Source organism: Mustela nigripes, chromosome 12 (genome assembly GCF_022355385.1).
Source record: "Mustela nigripes isolate SB6536 chromosome 12, MUSNIG.SB6536, whole genome shotgun sequence".
NCBI lineage: Eukaryota > Metazoa > Chordata > Mammalia > Carnivora > Mustelidae > Mustela > Mustela nigripes.
Window position 1 is genome coordinate 98,882,944 of NC_081568.1, and position 27,809 is coordinate 98,910,752.

The 27,809-nt window shown below is 38.8% G+C and overlaps 2 protein-coding genes across 6 annotated transcripts in view; one reads left to right on the top strand and one right to left on the bottom strand.

Moving 5' to 3' along the window:
• Positions 1 to 6,848: 6,848 nt before the first annotated feature.
• On the bottom strand, positions 6,849 to 18,757 carry ANKRA2 (ankyrin repeat family A member 2). Its single transcript, XM_059418058.1, has 9 exons — positions 18,419 to 18,757; positions 14,792 to 15,184; positions 13,972 to 14,130; positions 11,921 to 11,986; positions 9,928 to 10,025; positions 9,312 to 9,437; positions 8,941 to 9,007; positions 8,394 to 8,474; positions 6,849 to 7,359 (listed from the first exon to the last, which is right to left on the bottom strand). Exons 2-9 carry the CDS (start codon positions 15,078 to 15,080, stop codon positions 7,304 to 7,306), a joined length of 942 nt encoding a protein of 313 aa, XP_059274041.1. The 5' UTR covers positions 15,081 to 15,184; positions 18,419 to 18,757; the 3' UTR covers positions 6,849 to 7,303.
• A 53-nt stretch (positions 18,758 to 18,810) lies between these two features.
• The window catches only part of UTP15 (UTP15 small subunit processome component), a 17,364-nt gene continuing 8,365 nt past the window's right edge, over positions 18,811 to 27,809 (top strand). Inside the window, exons 1-7 of one of the 5 annotated variants that reach the window (XM_059418055.1) lie at positions 18,811 to 18,959; positions 19,098 to 19,193; positions 22,494 to 22,646; positions 23,514 to 23,606; positions 23,705 to 23,889; positions 25,449 to 25,627; positions 26,211 to 26,336. In XM_059418055.1, the coding sequence (XP_059274038.1) occupies positions 22,557 to 22,646; positions 23,514 to 23,606; positions 23,705 to 23,889; positions 25,449 to 25,627; positions 26,211 to 26,336 (673 nt within the window). In that variant the 5' untranslated portion in view covers positions 18,811 to 18,959; positions 19,098 to 19,193; positions 22,494 to 22,556. Of the gene's footprint in view, positions 19,194 to 19,260; positions 19,283 to 20,565; positions 21,605 to 22,493; positions 22,647 to 23,513; positions 23,607 to 23,704; positions 23,890 to 25,448; positions 25,628 to 26,210; positions 26,337 to 27,809 lie in introns of those variants that run through there. The other 4 variants (XM_059418053.1, XM_059418054.1, XM_059418057.1 and 1 more) reach the window with 4 other exon arrangements.

The window sequence follows — 27,809 nt, forward strand, 5'->3', positions numbered from 1 at the left end:
AGGCTCCCTGCTCAGTAGGGAGCCTCCTTCTCCCTCTCCCTCTTCTGCTCTCCCTGCTTTTGCTTTTTCACTCTCTCTCTCTCTCAAATAAGTAAGTGAAATCTTTAGAAAAAAAAGAGGACTGTCAAATTAGAGAAATGATACTCAGGCTTCCCTAGGTTGTTTGTATGGGTAAAATGTTATTAATATAAATAATTCAGATATTACACATTTTATGGAAAGGCCCTGGAGATTTAATTCCCTTACTGTGTGTAACACGTCCTTACCCTCAGGGAATATACTGACCAATTTTTTAAATGAAATAATTAAATAGAGTACTATAATAGAGAATTTTATTCCTTTATTCTGATACTGTTATTATTATTATTTTTTAAAGATTTCATTTATTTGACAGAGAGAGACACAGCTAGAGAGGGAACACAAGCAGGGGGAGTGGGAGAGGGAGAAGCAGGATCCCTGCCCAGCAGGGAGCCTGATGTAGGGCTCAATCCCAGGACCCTGGGATCATGACCTGAGCTGAAGGCAAACGCCCAACAACTAAGCCACCCAGGCGCCCCTGATATTGTTATTATAAGAAACTAATTACAGTCATTCAGTCTCATGATCATTTCTGCTTTATCAGATGTTTTCCTGAAGATTCTGCTCCAAGCTCAGAGCCTCTTAGTGTCATAGCCTGATAGAAAGCCCTATAGTAAGTTACCAAGAGTACCAGGTACAGATGTCCCCCGTTATCCAGCAGAGAGATACATTGCAAGAACCCCGGGGGACCCCTGCAACCCCCAGATAACATCTAGCCCCATGTGTACTGTTTTTATCCTATACCTAAATACCTATGTTAATGTTCGATGATAAATTAGACACAGTAAGATATTTACAACAATAATAAAATAGAACAATTATAATAATATACTGTGATAAAAGTTATCTTACTATACTGTACCCACCCTTTCTGTTATGATGTGAAAAGATAAAATGCCTACCTGAGGAGAAGATGGAGATGAATGACATAAGCACTGTGATGTAGAGTTAGGCTACTATTGACCTTCTGATGCTTGTCAGGAGGATCACCTGCTTTATGACCATGGATGATGCTAGTAACTCAAACGCTGAAGAGCGAAACTGTGGTAAAGGGGTTAGTACTGTTCTCTTCATTACTGATTCCAAAAGGAATAGACCTCTTGAGTACAAGATTCTTAGCTGACATCATTTAAAAACCTTCCAGACTACCAGTGAATGAATCAGAATTTCTGGATTTTTAAAAAAAGATTTTATTTATTTGAGAGAGAGAGAGAGAGAACACAAGCAGGGGGAACAGCAGAGAGAAAGAGAGGGAAATGCAGGCTCCTCACTGAGCAGGGAGCCTGATATGGGGCTCGATCCTGGGACCCCAAGGTTATAACCTGAGCCAAAGGCAGATGCTTAACTGATTGAGCCACCCAGACCCCCTGAGAATTTCTGGATTCTAACACTCTGAAGATTCCTTCCAATCCAGGCATACTTCATGAAAGCCTATCGCTTGACCCAGGATCTTGGGAAATAAGAACTACATAGAACTGACTGAACTTATGAGGGAAATTTTAAGGTGGTTTCTTGTATGAAATATTGCATGAATTTCTGATATTTTATTTTCTATGGATACAAGTAGAACCCCTTCTTTCTCTTCCTTCTTAATTCATCTCTGTCATTTAGTAGACTATGCATCAGTAAAGTGAAACTATTTATTTATTTAGCTATATTTTTTTGGAGAGGGTGTCAGGGGAAAGGTAAAGGGAGAGGGGAAGAGATAATCTTAAGCAAGCTCATGCCCAGCACAGAGCAGATGGAGGGCTCAATCTCAGGCCCCAAAATCAAGAGTCTGAGGCTTAACCACCCGAGCCACCCAAGCACCTCTGAAATGAACCATTTTTTTTTTAAAGATTTTATTTATTTATTTGACAGACAGAGATCACAAGTAGGCAGAGAGGCAGGCAGAGAGAGAGGAGGAAGCAGGTTCCCCGCTAAGCAGAGAGCCCGATGTGCGGCTCGATCCCAGGACCCTGGGATCATGACCTGAGCTGAAGGCAGAGGCTTAACCCACTGAGCCACCCAGGCAACCCAGAAACAAACCATTTTAAAATGGTGTTTGACTCTCTCTGTTGGCCTCAGTATTCTGAAGCAAATACTTTAAGTGAGTCTCCTTACTTTTCATACTTCTGTTGGCATAGATTCAGTAACAATCTGTCCTTTTTACCAAGATACAATCAGATAAATAGATTGTTCAACCAAAGCCATACCCAGAAGTTTATATTTGAGAAGACTGCTCTCAATTAGGTGTAGGAAGTCCATGCCAGGGATCAAAGGGTTGACTTTTACGTAGAGCTAGGGGTGCCTGGGTGGCTCAGTGGGTTAAAGCCTCTGCCCAGGGTCCTGGGATCGCATCGGGCTCTCTGCTCAGCTGGGAGCCTGCTTCCTCCTCTCTCTCTGCCTGCCTCTCTCCTACTTGTGATCCCTGTCTGTCAAATAAATAAATAAAATTAAAAAAAATAGAATTATACATAGAGCTAATGCCTACAAAACCCTCCCCCAAAATAGAGGTAAGGGAAGTCCCTTCCCGGAAAGGCAGGGACCTTAACAAATTTTGCAGACTTCAAAAAGGGAGGAATTCTTTAAAAAAAAAAATTAAAAATTTTTTTAAAAAGGGAGAATTCACCCTGATTTAGTGATATTGTAGGTGAAATCCAGTGGAACGACCTTCTTGGGTCTGGGACCTCAGACTTGGAGTAGAGTAGCAAATAATCAAAGCTTTTAAAGGTCTGAGATAACCTTATGAAAATTTCTGAATAGAAGGTAATTTTGGGGGGTATATGTAGTTTCTCAGTAAACTAAGACTCTAGATTTGCAGAGAAAACTTGTCCCTATGGTTAAATTGTTGTATATATATAAATAAGAAAGTCAATCTAGTAAGACCAACTTCTTATGATCAAGAATATTCTTTGAATATTTATTTATTTATTTTAAAGTTTTACTTTAATTCTAGTAGAGTTAGCATACAGTATAACATCAGCTTAAAATGTACAATACCCAGTGCTCATCATGGTAACTGAACATCACCTATTTCACCCATCCCCTACTCACCTCCCCTCTGGGAACCATCAGTTTATTCTCATAGTTAAGAGTCTGTTTCTTGGTTTGCTTCTCTCTTTTTTCCCCTGTGCTTGCTTTTCTTGCTTCTTAAATTCCACAGTTGAGTGAAATCATATGGTACTTGTCTTTCTCTGACTTATTTCACTTATAATACTCTCTAGTTCCATCTATGTGATTTCATTCTTTTTTATGGCTGAGTAATATTCATAATTATCTGAAAGCTTGGAAAATAAAGAAATAAGGGTGGCACAGCTTCCCTCATGCTGGATAAGAGTCTGCCCAGCGATAATCTGGGACAGTGATTCTCAAAATGAGGTCCCTGGACCAGCAGCATCACTTGGAAACTTGTTAGAAATTACAGTTCTTGGGTCCCACCCCAGATTAACTGAATCAGAAACACTGGGGAGGGGACCCATAAGTCTGTATGTTTGTCAGTCTTCCACGTGATTCTGATATACATGAAAAGTTCGAGAACCCTTAACTACTCAGTTCAACTCACTGTTCCTGTTAGTGTAAGGTGCCAGACTTAATGATGTTATCTGTTATATAACAGGTTATCTTATAGATTTCTATCTGGAGATGTACATCATTTCTCTCTGGGAGAAAAGATAGTCTCAAAGGTTATGGTCTGTAGGCTTATTGGACATTAACCAGATGTGCATTTGACTCCGCAATCTTATATACTTACATTGCCTAAAATACCTAGTTCTTGGAATTAATTTTAATGTCTTACTTGTTCCCTTATGAGAAATTGAGTCGAAGAAAACCTTTGACAAATGTTCACTTTGTATGTACATGTGAATAATGGTTTTTAACCTTTCAAAAATTATTATCAATGTCCTTCATACTGTGGTGGTAATGAGCCCTAACATAAGGCAGTGAGTTCTTCTGATGGCAAGACTGTCTTTTTTTTTTTTTTTTTTTTTAAGATTTTATTTATTTATTTGACAGAGAGAAATCACAAGTAGTCGGAGAGGCAGGCAGAGAGAGAGAGAGGGAAAGCAGGCTCCCTGCTGAGCAGAGAGCCCGATGTGGGGCTCGATCCCAGGACCCTGAGATCATGACTTGAGCCGAAGGCAGCGGCTTAACCCACTGAGCCACCCAGGTGCCCCAAGACTGTCTTTTTACTCAGTATTTTATCCTCATATCAAGCACAGTGTCTGGTACACAAGTCATGAATAAATAGTGTGCAGTCAGTAAACACTCCCTAAAAGGTATTTGATTTTTTAAAAAAGATTTTATTTGCTTGAGAGACAGTATACACACAGTGTGAACAAGCAGGAGAAGGGATACAGGAAGAGAGAGAGAGAATTTCAAGCCAATCCGTGCTCAGCAGGGGGGCCCTATGCAGCGCTGGATCTCAGGATCCTGATGAGATCAGGACCCAAACCAAAACCAACAGTTGGACACTTAACTGACAAAGCCACCCAGGCACCCCAAAGGCATTTGATTTTTAAGAGAGGAATTTAAAACTGCTTAAGGATGATTCCTGTTATTCTAATTAACTTTTATTAGTGTCTACTTCTTAAGGGACTTTTCTGGCATTTGTTATCAGGGTCCCTGAGGTTAAAAAATGACAGAATTGGAAAGGGGAGTTTTCTCTAAGATATTCTCTGAGATCTGTTGATCTAAGAATCAGAGTAGGAGTTAGGTGATTATTTTATTTTATTTATTTATTGTTTTTTTAAAATTTTATCTGACAGACAGAGATTACAAGTGGGCAGAGAGGCAGACAGAGAGAGAGGGCAGGAAGCAGGCTCCCTGCTGAGCAAAGAGCCCGATGCGGGGCTCGATCCCAGGACCCTGGGTTCATGACCTGAGCTGAAGGCAGAGGCTTTAACCCACTGAGCCACCCAGGCGCCCCAGGTGATTATTTTAGATTCCATTCCAGCATAAGTCCTTTGAGCTGCTCTTTAGCTGCGGAGAGCACTTGCAAGCATCACACACACTGATGTGCCCAAATAGATTATTGGGTTTTACCTTATAGTAAGAACAGGAACTAACACTTCGTGGGTATGTACCACTAACAAGAAAAGGAACCAAATGGAAGGATTAATGTTTTAGATAAGTCAATCAGAAGTGCTGGAAAATAGATAGAAAATCTATGCCTGACAATGGGTGAAACACTAGTGCTGTTTTCACTTATTATTTAGATGGCCTTTGGAATGAACAGCCATCATTTTTCTCTCCTTTCTCTGCGGTTTTCTTTCTGGCAGCCTTTGCCTCTTGTGTTCCAGGAAGTCCCGGGGCTATGGTGGATTGTTAACCAGTGATTCCCATTCTCCCCCCAACTCCAATGTAGCAGTATATTTATATCCCATCCTTGATTTCTCACTCCTAGAAACTTAAATCTTGAGCACAATGATAAACAAGGGGGTTTTAAGCTAAACATTGCCAAAACCGCATCCAAAACAATTGACCCTGATTTCCTGATTGAGATCCCTGGCCTAGTTTTCTTCCTTTGTATTGCCTGCTTCTTTTAGCTTTCCTCTCCATTCTGTGTCTTCCCATAATTCCCTTTTGCTTCAACTAGATGAAATTTATATGGTTTACAAACCAAGTGTCATAACCGAGGTAACGTCTATTTTCCAGATGAAATAATTTAACACTAGTCTCACACTCATTGGGTAAGCAAAATTCCAGCCCATGGCTCTTTTCTAAACTTTGGTGTAACACAAGTTTATTGTGCTCCTTTAGTGGAATTAAAGAACATCTGACTTTTATTGAAGGACTAATGTTTCCTCCTGAAAAACTTATTTACAAGAGAAAAATATTCTAAATATATTTCTAAAAATGACAATTAAGTCTTTGTTGATTGACTTACATTTGATTTATTTTAATTATATTGTTTGATCTAATGCAGTGTCCTGGCAGGACAGAAGGTTAAACTAAAAATCCCAAAGTAATCAATTTTAATCTACTGGGGAAAAAAAAAAAAAAAAAAACCTTTACCCTAAAGATACAAATGTAGTGATCCAAAGGGGCACTTGCACCTCAATGTTTATAGCAGCAATGTCCACAATAGCCAAACTATGGAAAGAACCTAGATGTCCATCAACAGATGAATGGAAAAAGAAGATGCGGTATATATATATACAATGGAATACTATGCAGCCATAAAAAGAAATGAAATCTTGCCATTTGCGACGACATGGATGGAACTAGAGGGTATTATGCTGAGCAAAATAAGTCAATCAGAGAAAGACAACTATCGTATGATCTCCCTGATTTGGGAAAGTTGAGAGGCAACGTGGGAGATTTGGGGGGTAGGAAAGGAATAAATGAAACAAGATGGGATCGGGAGGGAAACAAACCATAAGAGACTCTTTTTTTTTTTTTTTTTTAGATTTTATTTATTTATTTGACAGAGAGAGATTACAAGCAGGCAGAGAGGCAGGTAGAGAGAAAGAGAGAAGGAAGCAGGCTCCCTGCTGAGCAGAGAACCTGATGCAGGGCTCGATCCCAGGACCCTGAGATCATGACCTGAGCTGAAGGCAGCGGCTTAACCCACTGAGCCACCCAGGTGCCCCCCATAAGAGACTCTTAATCTCAAAACAAACTGAGAGTTGTCGGGGATAGCGGGGTAGATTATGGACATTGGGGAAGGTATGTGCTATGGTGAATGCTGTGAAGTGTGTAAATCTGGTGATTCACAGACCTGTACCCCTGGGGCTAATAATACATTATGTTAATTTTAAAAATTAAAAAAATACTACCATGCAAACTAACAGAAAAAGTACTTTATTTATAACATAATTTTGTAAACAATCACATTGTGCATTTTTAAATTCAACAAAAACAAATTTTTTTCCTTTAGATTTATAGCAAACCTGTGTGAAGTCAATGAGTTAATACAACAGTGAAGATGAACAGGGTAGAATAATTTTTGAAAATGTTAAATTACAGCACTTGATACGAAGACAGATAACTATCTGTACCATAAAAATTTACATGCCACAAAACATTAATTTATAATTTTAAATATGCAGTAAAACACATTTATAAAAAAGCATCAACATTAATTTTATTATAAACCAGTGAATTATTCAGAGGAATATTAAAACTTACTAAAACCAGTAAATTTTGCAACTGAGGTAAAAATTTATAAGTAAACAAAACTATCATTTATAAGAGCTGAAAAGTAAATGGAAGGGCAGATAACACTTCCTGATGACTATGTCTATTCCTTGATATTCTGAAGCAGCTTCAGTAAATGTGACTCAATGACCTGTTGAACTGGAACAGACAGGTTATCAAGACCACAGCATGTTGATCATAAAATTTTACACAGAACTGTCAAATTCATCTTAACATCAACTTTTCCTTAAAATAAAGTTATTTCAGGGCACCTTGGTGGCTCAGTGGGTTAAGCCACTGCCTTCGGCAGATCATGATCAGCCATGATCCCAGGATCCTGGGATCAAGCCCCGAATTGGGCTCTCTACCCGGCAGGGAACCTGCTTCTCCCTCTCTCCCTGCCTCTCTGCCTACTTGTGACAGCTCTCTCTCTCTGTCAAATAAATAAATAAATAAATAAAATCTTTAAAAAATACTAAAAAGTAAAATAAAATAAAGTTATTCCTCCCATTCTGAGGATATACTCCTCAGTATACTGAGGAGGATATAGGATATACTCCTATTCTGAGGATATACCCATTTTCTGAGGATGGTAAGATTGTAATACCCTACTTAGTGCACTTAAAACTTAGCCTGTCACTGACTTAGTGATCGTCCAAGTTCCTGGATTCTATTCTCATACAAGGTGTGTTCTAAGGAACAGAGAAAGGGCAACTATAAAGCATTTTATAAGTAATTTGCTTAAAAAAAGGTTAAACGACTCTTGTCTGTAAATAGGTGTATACTCTTGCAATAAAGTATTTTTTTTGGTGTCAATTAATAGTAACAAACTCATTTCCAGACTTTGTAAGAATTTGTTGATTTTGCCCACAGTTAAAAGTTACTGCCAGGAGTTAGGATAACATGCCATATTTAAGACTACAAATCATGAAAACAGTTTAGTCCACTAGTCTGTACTGTTTACAGAGTTTTACCAATTAAAATAAAACCTGAGGGGCACCTGGGTGGCTCAGTGGGTTAAAGCCTCTGCCTTCAGCTCGGGTCATGATCCCAGGGTCCTGAGATTGAGCCCCACATCGGGCTCTCTGCTCAGCGGGGAGCCTGCTTCCCTTCCTCTCTCTCTGCCTGCCCTCTGCCTACTTCTGATCTCTGTCAGATAAATAAATAAAATCTTAAAAAATAAAAATACTTACCACTTCTATAGCCCAAGGCTACAGCTAAATCCATAGAATTATACCCAGAGTCAGTTTCAATGGTTGGGTCAGCTCCATTTTCTGTACCAAAACAGAAAAATCTGCATAAATAAAATGAAAATGTAGGTATGTTTGTCTGTGCCGGCTCAGTGCAAACGACAGGACAGATCTTCAGCAAAGAGTGCACAGAATTCACTTTGGCGGGTCAGGGGTTGGATGCCTCAAACAAATAGGGGTCCTTGCTAACAGATGAAACTCATCAACAACCTTAGACAAAACTTATGCCCATAGACACTGTGGACAGGAAAACAATGATGAATTCAGACATGATCCTCAAGAGGAAGCAACAGGGACAAATGTTCGAAGCACAGGTGTGCTGCAGGACAGAGCTGCTTCTTCCATGAGCAGCTCTGTGGCTGCGGGTGCTTCAGCAGAGTTAATATTTAATAATAGTTAGTCATTCTCTTGAGTAACACCAGGGCAGCCAGCTTGTTAAAAATTAAAGTCCTCACATGGTATTTTCTAAATATCACTTTCATTGGCTTACCTAAGAGCATTTTTACACATTTAACATGATTTCCATGTACAGCATAAAGCAAAGGTGTCCCTCCATTCTGCAAAGGAAAAGGTGATTTAGTTTTTCAAGGTGAGCAAGAGTGGAATAACTTAATGTTGCTGTGAGATGTTTTACTAAAAACGGTATGTAAAAGTTGTTTAAGGCAATTTTTTTTTTGCAATTTTCATATTTTGTGAAGAATATTTAAATCAAAATAACTGAGTTCATACCATTAACTTTTTCTTCTACATGTTTAATTAGCTATTTTTTCCAAATGTCTAGTAAAATTTTTTATGTCTCTCCAAACTTAATAATTCCTAGGATTTATCACAGTATTTTAAAAATCAGTACTATAGACTCACCCAATCATATTCATTTACATCAACTCCACAATCAAGCAGCATTTTGACAATATCTGTGTAGCCTTTACTACAGGCCAATGAGAGTGCACTTTCTCGACCTTTTCCTAAAAGCTGGGGATCAGCACCCTGGAGTGGCAAGGAGAGATAAAAGACTTTTCAATTCATTTAAATAAGAATATTGTTATTTCTGTCAATGAGAATTACAGTTCAGTACTTAGGCCAAGTAATGTTCTTCACTTAATAATGCAAACTTCTACTCACGGATGTCCTTATTATCACGGTTGTCTGGAGGCCTTCCTTCCTCCCTCTATTTTGAAGCTAACTATCCTTCCACTATGGAGTTAAGTTACATCTCCCCCATGAAGCTTCTCCTACAATGCTGATCATTCTTTTGTTCCCACTGCACTCTGAGGGAGCCAGGCATGAGATTCTCTCTTGCTGTCTCATGTATGATTAGTCTTATCTGCCCAACTAGATCCACGTTTCACAAGAATACAAAAAGCGTGCAAAACTTTTTTGGATCCTCTACCATTACATCTAGTTGGCTGGAGATACAAAATCTTTACTCAAGACTTAAGTAACTATATGTACACATTTTCCGAGGCAGTTTCCTTACATTTTGAAGTAGAAACTCTACCACAGCTATTTGCCCGTGTGCTGCAGCCCACATCAAAGGAGTAAATCCTTCTTCATCTGTGTGATTGATAACATTTTCTATTTAAAAGAAAAAGAATTTTTGTAATCTAATTTAACAACCATCTATTAATATCATTATGAAAATACTGGCATTCTAAAAGGTGGATTATACTACTCGATGAGGTTCACTTCCTGCTCACTTCTTTGCTGTCCTATTATGTGAGTTTGTACCATTAACTTTTTCTTCTTCCACGTGTTTAATTAGCTAAGTTAATTAACTAATAAGCAAAGGTGTTCCTCCATTATTTATAATCTTGAAGTAGAACAGCCTTTTGAAGAAGGATATAAAACTCAGAAGTTACAAGGAAAAAAATAAATTTACCACTACGGAATGTTAAACTTCTGTTGAAAACATTAGAATCAAAGGAAGATGACTGGTTAAAAAAAACATATGCAACATAAAAAACAAAAAATGAATTTTTAAAATTTAGATGAGATCATATAAATCAGTATATATCAAGCAGTTAACATACAAAAGAGCCTAAATAGACCCTGATTCAAAAAATCTAAACAAAACCAGTGTGTGATACCATTTTTCACCCATGAGATTAGCAAAGATTAAAATCTGATAATACTTTGTGTCACTGAGGTTATGGGGAAATACAAACTGTAACTCCGGAGTGAGGACAGGACAAATACCTGGCAATATATGTAAAAGCAAAAAAATCCATATACCTTTTGACCCAGCAAATAAACTTGTAGGAACTTATACTATACATAAAAAGAATGCCAACAGGAATGTAATGTTACTTAATACCGAGAAACTGCAATCAACCATCACCAAAGAGACTGGTTAAAAAATAAAAATACACTATGTATGTATGTAGCAATATAGTGCAAAACTATGGACCTATTAAAAAGAATGAAATAGGGGCACCTGGGTGGCTCAGTGTGTTAAAGCCTCTGCCTTCGGCTCAGATCATGATCTCAGGGTCCTGGCATCAAGCCCCACATCGGGCTTTCTGCTCAGTGGGGAGCCTGCTTCCCCTTCTCTCTCTGCCTGTCTTTTTGCCTACATGTGATCTCTGTCAGTCAAATAAATAAATAAAATCTTAAAAAAAAAAAAAAAGAATGAAATAGGGGGCAGCTGGGTGACTCAGCTGGTTAAGCTGCCTTTGGCTCAAGTCATAATCCCAGGGTCCTGGGATCGAGTCCTGTCTGGTAGGGGGGTGGCTCCCGCTTAGCAGGGAGTCTGCTTCTCCTTCTCCCTCTGACCCTCCCCTCTGCTTATGCTGTCTCTCTTTCAAAATAAATAAAGAAAATCCTTAAAAAAAGAGAGAGAAATAAAAAGAAATAAATCTTTATGTGCTCATATGGAAAGATCTCCAATTAAGTGAAAAAAGTGCAATGCAGTGTGAGAATATTTTCCCTCTTGTGTACATACCAAAAAGTAAATGCATGTTTTCACACATAACCCTAAAAATAAACAGGACTGTTCTCTAAAAGAATTTCCTGACGGGGCACCTGGGTGGCTCAGTGGGTTAAGCCTCTGCCTTTGGCTCAGGTCATGATCTTGGGGTCCTGGGATCAAGCCCACATTGGGCTCCCTGCTCAGCAGGAAGCCTGCTTCCCACCCCCAAACCCCGCCTGCCTACTCTCTCTGCCTACTTGTGATCTCTGTCTGTCAAATAAATATATAAAATCTTTAAAAAAATAAAAATAAAATAAAAGAGTTTCCTGGAAACATAAGAAATTTATAATGTTTACTTCTGGGGAAAAGGTGGTAAGGGAGGCTGTAACTTTTGTACTTTGTAGTACTTTATTTTTTTTTACTACCTATGGAGTTATGTGCCTGATGAGATTATACAACTACTGTTTTTTGTCTTTATACTTTCCTATATTAAAATAAAACAACAAAAATCTAATAAATCCAATTAAATATGTTTTAAGCAGTTAAAAAAACAGGCTATTACCTTGTTCAATCCGAGTAGCTAGGTAGAGCATCTCTCCCTGAGCAGCCAACTGATGAACAGATAAAGCTGAAAAGATACCACAAAGAGCTTCATGTTTTCCTACCTAGAGAGTATGCTTTCGTCATGTCATTCATATTTGTGCAGCAATTCTTTTTTCTAAAAAAACCCCTCTCATTTTATTGTTTAAAAAAATTTAACTTAAAATATATCCTAAAGGGGTGCCTGGGTGGCTCAGGGGGTTAAAGCGTCTGCCTTCAGTTTGGGTCATGAGCCCGGGATCCTGGGATCAAGCCCCGCATCAAGCTATCTGCTCAGTAGGGAGCCTGCTTCCTCCTCTCTCTCTGCCTGCCTACTTGAGATCTCTGTCAAATAACTAAATAAAATCTTAAAAAATATATATATATACACACACACACACACACACACACACACATACATCCTAACATTACAAGTAGCTATTTTGTACCTGAGAATTGATGTATGTTTAAGACAATTCTGACATCTGCAAAGTATTGTTATCAATGAATACACAAACTGTTATGATCAACTATTAGCAATGCAAACTGCTAATGATCCCATCAATCAAAGAGATGGCTTAGGTATTTAATTTTTAAAATGCTAACTCAGTATCCAAACTTGTAAGGATGTTTGATCTAAAACATACAAAGACATACCTTTTGTCTTTTTATTGATTAAGTCCTCTGAAATCCCAAATATCATTATTTCAAGACTCCATGGGTTTTTCTTAACTTTGGAGTAAGGTAGTAAATGAAAAAATGACTTCAAGAGTAAATTCTTGAATTCAGGGGCACCTGGGTGGCTCAGTGGGTTAAAGCCTCTGCCTTTGGCTCTCAGGTGATGATCCTGGATCCTGATCCCTGCATCAGGCTCTCTGCTCGGCAGGGAGCCTGCTTCCCCCACCTCTCTGCCTGCCTCTCTGCCTACTTGTGATCTCTGTCTGACTTGTGATCTCTGTCTGTGAAATAAATAAATAAAATATTTAAAAAAAAATTCTGAATTCAGACCTAGTTGTGACTAATTAGCTGTGTGACCTTGAATAATGATTAATTGTGCACTCCCAGCACTCCAAGAACAGAAAAACACTCACAATGTCTTTGTGTGGTCAAAGTTCAGAATGACAAATTGTTTGTTACAGTAAGACTATAAAGGTTTTAAGAATGAAAACCTGAGGGCGCCTGGGTGGTTCAGAGGGTTAAGCCTCTGCTTTCAGCTCAGGTCCTGATCCCAGGGTCCTGGAAGCATCAGGCTCTCTGTTCAGCAGGGAGCCTGCTTCCCCCTCTCTCTCTGCCTACTTGTGATCTCTCTCTCTCTGTCAAATAAATAAAATCTTAAAAAAAAAGAATGAAAATCTGTAGGGGCACCTGGGTGGCTCAGTCGTTAAGTGTTCAACTCTTGATTTCTGCTCAGGTCACGATCTCAGGGTCCTGAGATAGAGCCCAGTGACAGCTCTGTGCTGGGCATGGAGCCTGCTTACAAGATTCTCTCTCTCCCTCTCTCCCTGCCTCTCCCCTCCCCAACTCTTTCTCTTTAAAAAAAAAATAAATAATGAAAACTTATATAAAATCTGTATGTGTATAAACAAATATAAACCTGTATTTATATAAACCTATATAAAGTCTGTATTAAAATCTGTATTTGTTCTTGGGGTGCCTGGGTGGTTCAGTCCGTTAAGCATCTGTCTTCAGCTCAGGTCATACTCTGGGGTCCTGGATTGAGTCCCGCATTGGGCTCCCTATTCAGCAGACAGTCCGCTTCTCCTTTTCCTGCTCCCCCTACTTGTGTGTGCTCTCTCTAATAAATAAATAAAACCTTTTTAAAAAAATCTGTATTTGTTCTTAACAAATATATAACATGAAATATTTGATTATGTGGTAATACTGTGAAAAAATTTTTAAATAACTAGAACTATCAAGACATTACTTAAGCTTTCCAAAATAAAATATGCATTTAAAGAAAATGCTTCAAAGCCAAACTCTTGAAAGCATTGTTAGTAATAAGAATATTTTAATACATTACTGGGATATACTTACAATTTGCTAATAGAGGTGTGGTTGAGACCTCATTTCCTCTGTGTTTGTTGGTCAAAGTAGTTGACTGTTTAATTGGTGAGAAGTGCTTTGTTGTAGAGGGAGTATAGACATGTCTTACTTGAATTCCCGGGGAAGGAGATGTATGGATATTGCATTCAGCTAAGTAAAATAAATTTAAACACGTTAAAATAATATTTTAATGACAAAGCATTTCAAAATTCTATGTCAACGTTTACATTAAAAAAGAAATACATGAGGTAGATCTTCAACTGTTTCTCAAGTGATACTATTCTTTGCTGTAAAAATTCTGCATTATCACAGTGGGAGTTCCAGAAAAAATCTGTATTAATCTTGAGTGATTTTATTCTGAGATTAGTTTTTTTATTCAATAGATTGTTGTAAAAGTAAGTCTACAATATGAAGAAAACATCAATGCATTAAACTATGGGAAGGAGATGCCAATCAAATATTTGTGGAATAGGGAATAGTAAGGTAATTCATTTCTTAAAAGGCACAAATAATTTCTTTCTCCTGTCATTTTAAAGAGTACAATAAGAAACTTGAATTTGTAAATAAACAAAGGTCAAGCAAGAAAAATTTTAAAAAATCAACATATACTTATAGAGATCAAATAACATGAAATTATTTAGTTTTGGTTTTGGTGAGGTTCTAGAAAATTATATTAAAGTATGACTTTCAAATCATATTAAAGTATGACTTCCAAACTCACAATCTCATGATCAAGAAAGGAAAAAAAACCAAAAACCAAAAAACAAAATAAACAAAAACAAATGCAGATATTTATACCATAACTTTCAACCTTTAAATAGGACAGATGCCACTTCCAGGTCAGAGTTAACCTGATCTTGAATGTTTTTACTATCCTCTTCATTTAAGGACTTCACAAATCGAGAACACACGTTCATATCAAATCGGTTAGGTAATATGAATTTCATTCCCATGGCAACACCCTGAGCGGATCCTTCTTCTGAATTTGAGTCCAGCTGATGTTCTATTTTAATGTCTGGCATGCCAGCTAGACTGTAACTGTTGGGGCACTCTTCCACTATCAGCTGGGCTCCAATATCCAGATTTGCTGATGTAGCCATGATTTCAACTGTAGTTTCAATAATTAAAACATTTCTTCATGATTTCCTCTTTGTTTTATAGGATTGGTATCCACTGTGTTCTTGGAATTCAGCTATTAAAAAATCTGAAAGAAAAAAATTAAAAATATCATACCAACTTAGCTAAAGTACACAAAATAAGCAAAGAGTGCTCTTATAGGCACTGACACATAGTAGTAGTAGTGTGCTAATAGTAAGCATACAATGTTCAGAGGCAGACACCTGGGTATGAATTTAAGCTTCGTCACTTACTAGCTATGTGCACCTATGCATTACTCAACCTCTCTAAGCCTCAATCTCACCTGTAAAATGGAGGTGTCATCATTAACCTCATGGGATCTTGGTAAAGACTAAATGAAATACAGTAACATTCTCACTTTTATCACTAGGTTTCAACATTTTTCTCTTTCTCCCCTTTCCTATTCTAGAACACTGCCAAATAAACAGAAGATGAAGGTAACAATGAAAAGAAACTTTCATGCTCTTTCACCAAGTTAGAACAGACCAAGCAGATGGCAGCTGTGAACCAGGAAGAGTGCCCTCACCAGCACAAAACCATGCTGCCACCTTGATCTTAGACTTCCCAGCCTCCAGAACTACCTCAAATTCCTGCTACTGCAAAAGCCCAAATAGGACTTGGAGGCACTTCATCAAGGTGGAAAGAAGCTAGTTCCTACTGGGACAAAACATTGTAAAAAATTCCTAATAGCATTTTTTTTTTCTCAAAAATTTGACATTTCTTATTTTCATAGATCAAGTCAGTAATCCTTTCACTGATTGCTAGATTCTTTAAACCACCTTCTAATGTTAAAGTGCCAAGACTTCATTTCATAAATTAAAATGGCTAAAACATTTTCATTTGAAAAACTTTCATGTAAAACACTTTGATGTGAAAACTTTAAACTCTCACCTGTAGTTCACCTTTTAACATGCTATACTTATGAATGGCTCTGAGTTTGATAGTTTAAGATAGAACTCATGTTGTACCCATGTCTATTAGTATCTAGAACACCTGTGATTCTTGGATAAGTTGAAGATATACTTATTTATCAGTTTTTGTGCAGTTCAACTATTAGTAACTTAAAATAGGTTTTTATGAAAACTGTTACTATAGAAATCATAGATTATAGATTGGCTTCCTGTACTTTATTATCTCTAGGACATTAGGATCAAGCTATAATTTTTAGATCTCATTTTTATAACAAGTATTAAGAAATAATAAAGTATAAATAAGAAATCACTTTTTTCAAATACAGATAATTAAGACATAAATTCAATAAATGCAAACTCTCAAAGCATAGATTGTAAGCACACTGTTATAGAATCATCTGCTACTGTTTTATAATGAGTTTTTAGTAATCACTGGCACTTCCCTATGAACCTTAATATAATTTCAAGAGAATTTCATTATTGTACCTAAAATTGATTCTAAAAAAATGAAGAATTTCAAGATTATCAATACCCTATGCATGTAATCCCTGAGACAGGGAGAAGAAAATTAAAACATCTAGTTAAATCTTTTCATGTTAGGGTTTACTGCCTCTTAGAAATTTCAAGAGGATGCAGGATTTTTAAAAATTGGAATTTAAGGGGCGCCTGGGTGGCTCAGTGGGTTCAAGCCTCTGCCTTCAGCTCGGGTCATGGTCCCAGGGTCCTGGGATCGAGCCCCGCATCCGGCTCTCTGCTCGGCGGGGAGCCTGCTTCCTCCTCTCTCTCTGCTTGCCTCTCTGCCTACCTGTGATCTCTGTCAGTCAAATAAATAAATAAAATCTTTAAAAAGAAATTGGAGTTTAAAAAGAAAAATGCATTAGGATTACAGTGGAGCAGAGGTTGACAAACCATACATTTATAGGTAACTACTATTTTCAGTTTTAAAACATTTTCCAAGATTGATCCTTAAAACAATCCTCTGAGTAGTGAGGGTAGTTAACTGTTATTTCCTATGTAGAGAAAAGAAAAAGGGAGCTTATACATTATGAAGGACCTATGCAGCTCTTTGGATAGAGCACCCTGACCACTAAAATAAGCAGCAGCACTAAACTAATCCAAAATTCCAAGGGACAAGAGGTGAAGAAATAACAAATAGCAGTAGTAGTAATAATAATAATAATAGTAAGAAAGTAACAGGTAACAAAGTTAATATCCTTTAGCAAAAGGAAAGAAGGAAACCGGAAAAGAAATGAGCTGTGATTCAAAGAGGGATAGAACTGCAATGAAGAGGGCTTTAAAAATGTATTGCAAGATGTGAACTATGCTTCCTGAGGGAAGAAGCATTTCCCACAGACTCCTACCCAGAGCTGGCCTAGATGCAATCCCCTGAGCTCTCCTGGCACACTGCATTTATTTCTATTTTTAGTATTTATTATTCTCTTGAAAGTTTCCACTTATTCCAAAGAAACTGAAAACTTTTCTAAGATGGAGAACACTCTTACTAATCTTTGCACACAAGCAGAGCCTGATTCTACCAGGTGTTCCAGAAGTGTTTTCCGATTTGAATACGAACATCGTTTTTTATATTCTTTTCTATCCTGAAATGACCCTGCAAGATGCTCAACAAAGGCTTGCTAATTAGATTTGGCTTTGCATGTTCAACGTCACTAACAACTAGCTGTGCAACCCTGGTAAGAAAAATCACATACGTTTTCTGAAACTCATTTTATTAATCTATACAATGTGGGTGGTTCAAGCAGACATCTCTAATACTCCTTCTAGCTCTAAACATCTTCCATGTCATAAATCAGGGCTTATAGACGGAATGGAACTACCGGCCTTTGAGCGGAGAACCTGGGAAAGAAGGAAGTGAAAACAGAACGCTGTCTTGCCACGGCTCTATAGAAGAAGAGCCAAATTGACTGGTTAAGCTAGGATTTTGAAGGCTAGGAGAAGAAGAGGGGAAACATGATCAAGAGTAGGAGGCGGAGAGGAAAAGAGGTATGGCCTAGGATCACCTCGATCCGTCAGAGCCCAGGGATGAAGGGAGAGACACGCTGGGCGACTGTGCTAGCCCGCAGTGGATCCTAGTAACAGGAGCCCCCCCGGTTCTTCCTCATCCTGAAGTTGTCCTACAAGGAAAGGAAGGCGCTATGAAAATGAATGATGCCTCACAGGCGACAGGTGTCCCAGCGTCCCAAGACAGAAGCTCCCTGGAGGGGACACCTGTAGGAAGAAAAGTCCGCTCGGTCGCCACCCGCCAATTCTGCCCGAAAAATCCCAGCACAGCTCAAGGACCGCGGGAGGAAACGCTGGTTCACCCACGGAGAGAAAGTCAGGGGAACAGGGGCGAGGGGCGACTGGGCGGGACCGCAGGGCCCCGCGACTACCTTCGACAGCCGACAGCGAGTCGGGCCTTTCCATCTGCAGCCACAGATTCACAGCAGGCCCCCAAACCCCGGCTTGTTTTGACCGCGACGTCACTTCCGACTTCTTCTTTCGGTTTCTGGCCAAAAATACGTTCCGCGTCACTGTAGCCGAAAGGCCTTCCAGTTTTTGGTTTTGTTTTTGTTTTTTTCCTAAAAAATGCTGTTGCTCGGCTTTACTGCCCGAATACTACGGAGACTGGGTCACTTCAGTAGACCCTTCTGGATCACTAGGGCAACACCCATCTGGCCCTCCGATCACGTCTCCTCCTCTCCCATCGCCCCGCCCTCCTGATCCGCCCCTGCGACACTCGGGACGCGTAAGTCGCGTGTGCGTACGTCCTCACGTCACTTTTGTGCGACGGGCCTGCCTGTTCAGGGCTTGCGTCTTGGCGGCCCCGTGGAAGGTCCGCGTGATCTTCCGCAAGTGAGCCCCGCGAGTCCGGGGAGGGGGCTGGCGGAATCCAAGAAATTTTCTTTGGACGCAGAGTGTTTCGCGGGGCAGGTGAGGCGGTAGGGAGGTGAAGGAGGCTCCCAGTGGGGGTAGTTCAAGCTCTGGTCGGGCCTTCCTTGGAATCTGGCGTGCTCCCTGGGGCTTCCCAGTCTTCACCGAACGGCTAAAATTCCATAACCAACCTCTCAGGATCCCCGCGATTTAGCTTCGATGTACATTGGCCTCTTCTGCGAGCACATCCTCTCCTCCTGTGCACCGTTATTAGCGCGCATCCCTCCAAGGCAGGTGGGCAAATTTCCACCTGTCTTTGCTTATGATGTTCTCTCGATTTCCAGTGCTGCCCTTATCCCCCGCGCTTGTGCCCATCTTAAAAGGTCAGTCTGTTTTAGAATAGACATCAAGACCGGGTTGAAATGCACGCTTTGAGTCTTTCTGGGAGCGGCCCGGTTAGAATTAAAAATATGTTTCGAGGGCGCCTGGGTGGCTCAGTGGGTTAAGCCTCTGCCTTCGGCTCAGGTCATGATCTCAGGGTGCTGGGATCGGGCTCCCTGTTCAGCAGGGATCCTGCATCCTCCTCGCTCTTTGCCTGCCTCTCTGCCTACTTGTGATCTCTGCCAAACAAATAAAATCTTTTTTAAAAATCTGTTTGAGCTCTTAGTATTCTGTACGTTATTTGTAGCATATATTTGATATTCTGCTTTGTATTGTAGTATCTGTTATCAATCTACTCTCAGTTTCTCCGGCTCTCACCTCTCCCTAATCATCTTCTTCCTATTCATTTTCACATCACTTCTTGCCTCCACGCTTTTGTGTCATGTTCCCTCTCCTTCATCTCCAGTGCTGTCTCTCTCTTTAATCTGGCAAACCACTACTACTACTCCTCACTTGTTTTTGTTTAAGATTTTATTTATTTGTGAGAGAGGGAGCGAGGTCACAAGAAGGGGGAGCGGCAGGCTGCGGGAGAATGCTTCTCCCCACTGGGCAAGGTGTTCCGTGGTGTCTTGATTCCAGCACCTTTGGGATCATGACCTGAGCCACACAGGCACCCGTACTCTTCACTTGTAAACTTTAGGAGCTTTAAAGTGTTTCTCTCAAGGCAGAGTTATGTATTCCTTTGCCAATATTCTAGTAAGGGGTGGTTTTACAGTAAGGAATGGAAGCCCACACATTAGATTTGGCATGGTGACCATTTTCCTTAGGCAGCCAGTGAGCCTAGAATGGTTTTTACAAGTGAATATTTGCATTCTGATGATAGGAAACACTAATCTTGAACCTAAAATAAGTGAAATGTTTTTTCCTTCATTCAAAAATCTCATTCTTTTCATTCATAACTACAAAATTGTTCTCATAATTATTTGGGGGGTTTTGTTAGTGTAAAATTGAGATTTTTTTTTTCTTGCTTGCTTGCTTGTAACTACATGATACTCTCCATTTTGCCCATTGGTCTGCAAAACCTAAGATACTTATCATCTGGCCCCTTAACAGAAAAAGTTTGTTGACTCTTGATGCGTAGCAGTATTCCTATTATAGACACCACTTGTGCCTTTAATTTTATATTTTTCTGTAGAAATCAGCACAGTGCCTACTTTCTTTCCCCAAGTTTTCTTTACACACTTAAAAAAAATCTTCGTGATATGAAATGTTCAGTTTTGTGGGAAAAAGAGATTATTACAAAGTCAGTGTTACTATGCACAGAGACAGAAGTATGCAGAATGAAGTAGGATTAGGAGTTGAGAGAAGTGTGGAAGATGTGATCCTTGAGTTGAGCTTTAAAAGATAAAAAGGAAGTGGGTATGTAGAGATCATTCCTGGCAAAGTGGATAAATGAGCAAAGACAGAGAAGTAAGAGAATAGTGTGTTAAAGGGAATAGCAAAGAGTGAAACTGGAAAGGTTGGTAAGGGCCAGATGAGAAGCCCTGTTAAGGAGCTTGGACCTTTCTTTTCAGGCAGTGTTGTGCTTTGTGCTGGATATACTGGGTAATTAGGTCTTGCTGATGTCTATTTAAAAGATGGATGAAAGGGGCGCCTGGGTGGCTCAGTGGATTAAGCCGCTGCCTTCGGCTCAGGTCATGATCTCGGGGTCCTGGAATCGAGTCCCGCATTGGGCTCTCTGCTCAGCAGGGAGCCTGCTTCCCTCTCTCTCTCTCTCTGGCTGCCTCTCTGTCTACTTGTGATTTCTCTCTGTCAGATAAATAAATCTTTAAAAAAAAAAAAAAAAAGATGGATGAGGGGGTGCCTGGGTAGCTCAGCCGGTTAAGTGGCTGCCTTGGGCTCAGGTGGTGATCCCAGGATCCTGGGATGGAGTCCCGTATGAGGCTCCCTGCTCAGCGGAGAGCTCACTGCTCCCTCTCTCTCTGCCTGCCATTCTATTTGTGCTCTCTCTCTGTCAAATAAATGAATAAAATCTTAAAAAAAAAAAAAAAAAGATGGATGAGGGAGTCAAGGGCCCTTATACTGCAGTATTTGGGTAGATGAGAAGATCTAAGGGCAGTGGAACTTGGTGGAGTGGACGTGATAAAGTTTAAGGAGGTAAAATAGCAGATCTTGTTAACTATTTGGATGTTAAAAGTGAAGAGAAAAGACAAGTCAAGGCCAAGTCTTCTGCTCATCACCAGCTAAAATGGAGAATATTGGCGTGAGGGGACTGTTTTACTCAACATTGTATTTCCAGAGCCTAGAAGAGTGTCCTGTGCATTGTAGGTACTTGAATGAACAGAAAACTTTCCTTCCTTTTAATTGTTGATTGTTCCATTTCATCAAAAGAATCTTCAGAGTATGTCATACCTATTTATTTTGGTAATAACTTCAAGCTTTTTGGAATAGATGATGATTTGGATCACTGATAAAATCAATCTCTTTCACGGTTGAATAGTCCTGGAGAGACATTTTGGCTTAATTCCATGTCAGTTAAAAGTTTAAATTTATTTTTATCCTGTTCTGTCATTTAAGTTGGGAATTTAATTTCAGAATTGCTTTATTCTTTATTTTTGTTACTGTTAAACTTTTAAAAGTTAATTTTTATTTTAAGCTTTTACATTTAAACTTCTGCATCAGAATATTAGCTTTTAATTTTATTTTAAGCTTTTAAATTTAATTTTAAGCTTCTCTGTTAGAATATTCGCCTTGTTTTCCTTCTTGGTATTTCTCAGGCTTTCAGGAAGTCAAGACCCTACACTATGTTCATATAGATTAAATGTCATCCTAAATTTAGTTTTAGGAAACTTGTATTTGCACTTTTATCTTAATATTTTCTGTTGTTATTAATAAACAGTCTAAGCCAGTGGACTTCTGCTTTGGCTGCTGGATGGCTGAGCCAGATTTATTTCCATGTGTTGTAAATTGGTTAGTCAGATGTGAGAACATTTGTGTACAGCCTCTGTGTATAGCTGAGTAAATGGTGCAGTCTGGTAGCCTTGTCTGTATTCTTCCTACTTCCTTTAGATTGTCACTTCTGTGTTAGAATTAGATGATTTATTGGTCACTAATCTGTAAGCTGCCACACAGTCTTTTGAAAAGACACAGTGTGAGAATGGAACTATACAGGTTAAAGAATAACATGTGTATATAAAATATTTTCTTTTACAGACATAAAGCAGAGTCACTATAATTATTTGTAACGTCAATTTAACAGTCTAATTATATAAAATTATGGCTGGGTATAAGCCTGCAGCTATTCAGACATATCCTGTACTCGGTGAAAAAATCACCCAAGACACACTGTACTGGAACAACTATAAGGTAAGTGTAGATGGTAATGAGTGGTTTGCATTTGCATATGCTTATTTCCCCAGCATATGTTATACTTTGGATACTCTAGTAGAGAACTAATAACTAAAAAGAATCTATCAACAGTTTACAGTTTGGGTGGAAAATTTGATATCTGATATTTTTTCTTGGATGTTTCAAATTAAAAGTCCATGCTTCTGGGGCACCTGGGTGGCTCAATTGTTAAGTGTCTGCCTTCGGCTCAGGTTGTGATCCTGGGGTCCTGGAATTGAGCCCCTCGTGGCACTCCTTGCACTGTAGGAAGCTTCTCTCTCTGACACTCCTGTGTTCCCTCTCTCACTGTGTCTCTGTCAAATGAATAAAATCTTTAAAAAAAAAAAAGTCCATGGTGCTTAACGATTTTAATCATACAAGTGCCTACCAAAAAATAGATTAAGATTAATGAATGCCAAATGAGATAGATTTTTAAATTTTTCAATTATGTAAGATTTTTTTTTTGCCTTTCTAAAACTAAGAAAGCCATGATGCAGAATTAGTTCTTCTAGACTACAAAGGCTTAAAAGTGATTTTTCTTTTAAATGAGTAATTAGAAAATGGAAAAAGAGGGGCGCCTGGGTGGCTCAGTCAGTTGGGCGTCTGCCCATATATTTGTTGTCATATATTTACTTACGTCATATATGTATTTACTTTCGTGGCAACTGGGGAAATTTAGATGATGGTAATTGAACCTTTTTGCTTTCTTTATACTTCTATATTAAATACATCCTAGTAAATGTTATTAAGAACAAAGAGAAATATCAGTAAGAAATTATGTAATGCTTCAAAGGTCTTATCGATTGTATCTGTTGATCCTTTGTATTATTTTTTATTTTTATCAAGACCCCTGTTCAAATCAAGGAGTTTGGTGCAGTGTCAAAAGTAGATTTTTCTCCACAGCCTCCATATAATTATGCTGTCACAGCTTCCTCAAGGGTAAATATAATGTTAAATTTCTTTTTCCTTTGTGTAGTTATATTTACTACTGATCTTGAGCCATTTGGTTAAATACTATGTTTTTTATCTTTTTGTAGATTCACATTTATGGCCGGTACTCTCAAGAACCTATAAAAACCTTTTCTCGATTTAAAGACACGGCGTACTGTGCTACTTTTCGTCAGGATGGTAGACTGCTTGTGGCTGGCAGTGAAGATGGTGGAGTTCAGCTTTTTGATATAAGTGGGAGAGCTCCCCTCAGGCAGTTTGAAGGTCATACTAAGTAAGAGCCAGAGTTTAAAATTTTTTTATTTTTTTATGGAAGTATAAGTAACAAAACATTGTTGTTTCAAGCATACGTCGTCGATATTTGTGTCTATTGCAAAATGATTATAGTAAGTCTTGTTAGCATCTGTCACCATACAGTTATAGACAGTTGGTTATTTTGTTGTTTCTTTTGTCATCGTAAACTTTTTTTTTGGTTTGTTTGTTTGTTTGGGCTTTGACTAAAAGCATAGAGCAGTTCTGTAAAGATTATGTAGTAATGTATACTTTATTTCCTGGTTGTTCTAAGACATAATCGAAAGTCCTGTGGCCAGTTTGATGGGACTCGTGAATTCCCTAGAATTATATGTGACATTTTAAGAAATGCATGTTTATCTAGGGAAATTTCCTATCTAATCAGGGAGTTCTATGACCAGTCGAGGTTATAAACCACTGATTTCAAGGCACCGTCACAATTATAAATGAGAACTCTATAGGCTACACTCTTTTGAGGTTCTTATTTTAAAGTCAGGTTGGAAGGTTGATTTTTTTTTTTTCTTCTTGAAGTTAATATATTGCTTCTTGATAAATTAAATGACCAGGGTAGTTTTATATTATAATTTTATATCAAGATTACCTAGTTCATTGCTGAAGCTTCTGCTTATTTAAAATCTCAGGTGTTTTTTTTAATAGTGTATTATCAGGATGGTCTTTCCCCATCAGTGAAACATTTGAAGTCTAACAAATTCGCTTAACATGATCCTACTATTAATGGCAGGTCTTAGAATTTTGTAAGGAACTATCCATTTTGAAGTTTATTTAATTAAACTTACCTTTGCTCCAACATTTAGAACATTTACTTTTATTGAGCAGTTTTGTAGAATTGTTAACATATTATTAGAAAATGTAATTTTAAGGCTACTAATTGTCTTAACTTTATAAAGTAGGGGTATTTAGAATTTTAAATTGGCTTAGGGACGGGACGCCTGGGTGGCTCAGTTGGTTAAGCAGCTGCCTTCGGCTCGGGTCATGATCCCAGCGTCCTGGGATCGAGTCCCACATCGGGCTCCTTGCTCCGCAGGGAGCCTGCTTCTCCCTCTGACTCTGCCTTCCACTCTGTCTGCCTGTGCTCGCTCTCACTCTCTCTTACAAATAAATAAATAAAATCTTTAAAAAAAATAAATAAATAAAATAAATTGGCTTAGGGACAAATACCTGTTTTAAAGATTTTTTTTTTTTTTTTTTAATTTGACACAGAGAGACGAGATCACAGGCAGGCAGAGAGGCAGGCAGAGAGAGGAGGAAGCAGGCTCCCTGCTGAGCAGAGAGCCCGACGAGGGGCTCGATCCCAGGACCCTGGGATCATGACCTGAGCTGAAAGCAGAGGCTTTAACCCACTGAGCCACCCAGGCACTCCTGTTTTAAAGATTTTATCTCATAATTTCCTCCTATCATTACTCCCTGAAACTGAGCTTCTTTTTTTTTGGTTACTTGGGGAAAAGGAGTGTTTTATGTTAAAAGATGCCAGACACACAGTTTTTTTCTTGCTTTTTAATTCATTGATTCTTGATCTTTTAGAGCAGTTCATACAGTCGATTTTACAGCTGACAAATATCATGTGGTCTCTGGGGCTGATGATTATACAGTTAAATTATGGGATATTCCAAACTCCAAAGAAATTCTGACATTCAAAGAACATTCTGATTATGTGAGGTGTGGATGTGCTAGCAAACTGAATTCAGATCTGTTTGTAACAGGTTGGTGAACTGTTTTTCACTTCTTGATAATTTAATTGTGATATAATTTGGTATTGCTTTGGGACTCTTGGGATAGAGTAGTTTTCAAAAAAATTTTATAAAGAAATATGTTTGTTTATCCATTTGTTTTATTTTTTTTTTCTTCTTTTGGTGATTGTTCTTGCTGTCCTTCAAATGTTTTTGGAAGCATCAGGCTTCCCTGAAAACATGAGTGTCAGAACTATAATGGTTTTAGTATTCTGGTTAGCACAGAGCCTCTAGTGGCCAAGAAACAAAAATAATGCAGTGGAGTGTTTGTGGGTGTTTGTGCAGAGGTTCCCAGGTGATTCAGTAGTGACAATAGCTTGGAAATCTGAATAGCTTAAGATCCTGTATAATATAGTGTACTATATTATAGTATAATGCTTTTTCAGAAAACAGTCAGTTGTACCAGAGAGTTTGGAGTTACTGTATCTTCATGAACATATAGACGTGTCTTTAAAATTTCATCCTTTTCTCCTTTTAAAATTTATATTTGAATACAAACACATATATACTAAGTTTGAGTAATGAAACTCACATAATACAAAAATTGACATTTTAGGGTCATATGATCATACTGTGAAGATGTTTGATGCACGAACAAACAAGAGCGTGATCTCTGTTGAGCATGGGCAGCCAGTGGAAAGTGTCCTGCTTTTTCCCTCTGGAAGTCTTCTGGCCTCAGCAGGTATTTTTAAAATTGCTTTATAGGTGTACCTGGGTGGCCTAGTCATTAAGTGTCTGCCTTCAGCTCAGGTCATGATTCCAGGGTCCTGGGATTGAGCCCCATATCTGGCTCCCTGCTCAGCAGGAAGTCTGCTTCTCTCTCTCCCACTCCCCCTGCTTCTTTTCTCTCTCTCTTTCTGTGTCTCTGTCAAGTAAATAAGTAAAACCTTTTTTTAAAAATTGCTTTACTGGTATCTTTGGTCTTGAATCAGTTACTACTTTATCAGTTATTTTTTGTAATTTAACACTCTGCCCTTGAATTGAATAACTAGGTTTTGTTCAACCGAAAAGTAGAGCAGGCCAGCAGTTAGGATTTACTGAGTACCTAATGTGAACCAGATACTGTGCTATTATACACATTTTACCGAGCCTAGGAAGTAGTTCGTTTTCTCCCTATTTTGCAACTGAGGAAATAAATAAAAGTTATTTATTTTGACTAATTTTTCCAAGATAGAGTGAGAGATCTGAAATCCTAGAACTGGAGAGCCTGCATTGTGTATTTAACCAGAGATCTAGGTTGTATTCCTGGCATTCTTACCTAAGAGATCCATGACAGCTTTTGAAAACACAGTTCTTTCCGTTCTAGAATCAGGCTTATCTTTTTTCATGTCTCTTGATTGGAATGACATTACCCAACAAATAGCAGTTCTGGAGGAGGATATAATGTGGAATCAAAGGGGGACTTGATACATTTTTTCATCGAGTTGGAACTGAGGTATTTTTTGTTGTTGTTATGTTGATCATAGAGCATTTTCACAATTAGAAGGGAAGACATAAATTGGTTTTTTTCACTCATCAAGTCAAAATTAATGCATTGACAGTAGAATACATAAGTAGTATATATAATTTATAGCACATATATGGCTATGTGTGTAGCCTTTTTTCCCTTAATTTTAAAATCCAAATGGAGGGCGCCTGGGTGGCTCAGTGGGTTAAGCCACTGCCTTCGGCTCAGGTCATGATCTCAGGGTCCTGGGATCGAGTCCCGCATCGGGCTCTCTGCTCAGCAAGGGAGCCTGCTTCCTCCTCTCTCTCTCTGTCTGCCTACTTGTGATCTCTGTCTGTCAAATAAATAAATAAAATCTTAAAAAAATAAAAATAAAAATAAAATCCAAATGGAGGGGCGCCTGGGTGGCTCAGTCATTAAGCATCTGCCTTCGGCTCAGGTTATGATTCCAGGGTCCTAGAATCGAGCCCCACGTCGGGCTCCCTGCTCAGCAGGAAGCTTGCTTTCCCTCTCCCATACCCTCTACTTATGTACCTGTTCTTGCTGTCTCTGTCAAATAAATAAAATCTTTTTAAAAAATCTCAATATAGGGGCGCCTGGGTGGCTCAGTGGGTTAAGCCGCTGCCTTCGGCTCAGGTCATGATCTCAGAGTCCTGGGATCGAGTCCCGCATCAGGCTCTCCGCTGAGCAGAGAGCCCGATGCGGGAC

Bases quoted from the DNA above. Each gene is read 5' to 3' on its own strand.
- ANKRA2 (XM_059418058.1), bottom strand. From the start codon at position 15,080: ATGGCTACATCAGCAAATCTGGATATTGGAGCCCAGCTGATAGTGGAA. The intron at 14,131-14,791 runs GTTGAAAGTTAT...TATTTTACTTAG, and splicing joins GGCATCTGTCCTATTTAAAG to CTGAATGCAATATCCATACA. The intron at 7,360-8,393 runs GTAAGTATTTTT...TGTCTGTTCCAG, and splicing joins AGCCTTGGGCTATAGAAGTG to TTCAACAGGTCATTGAGTCA.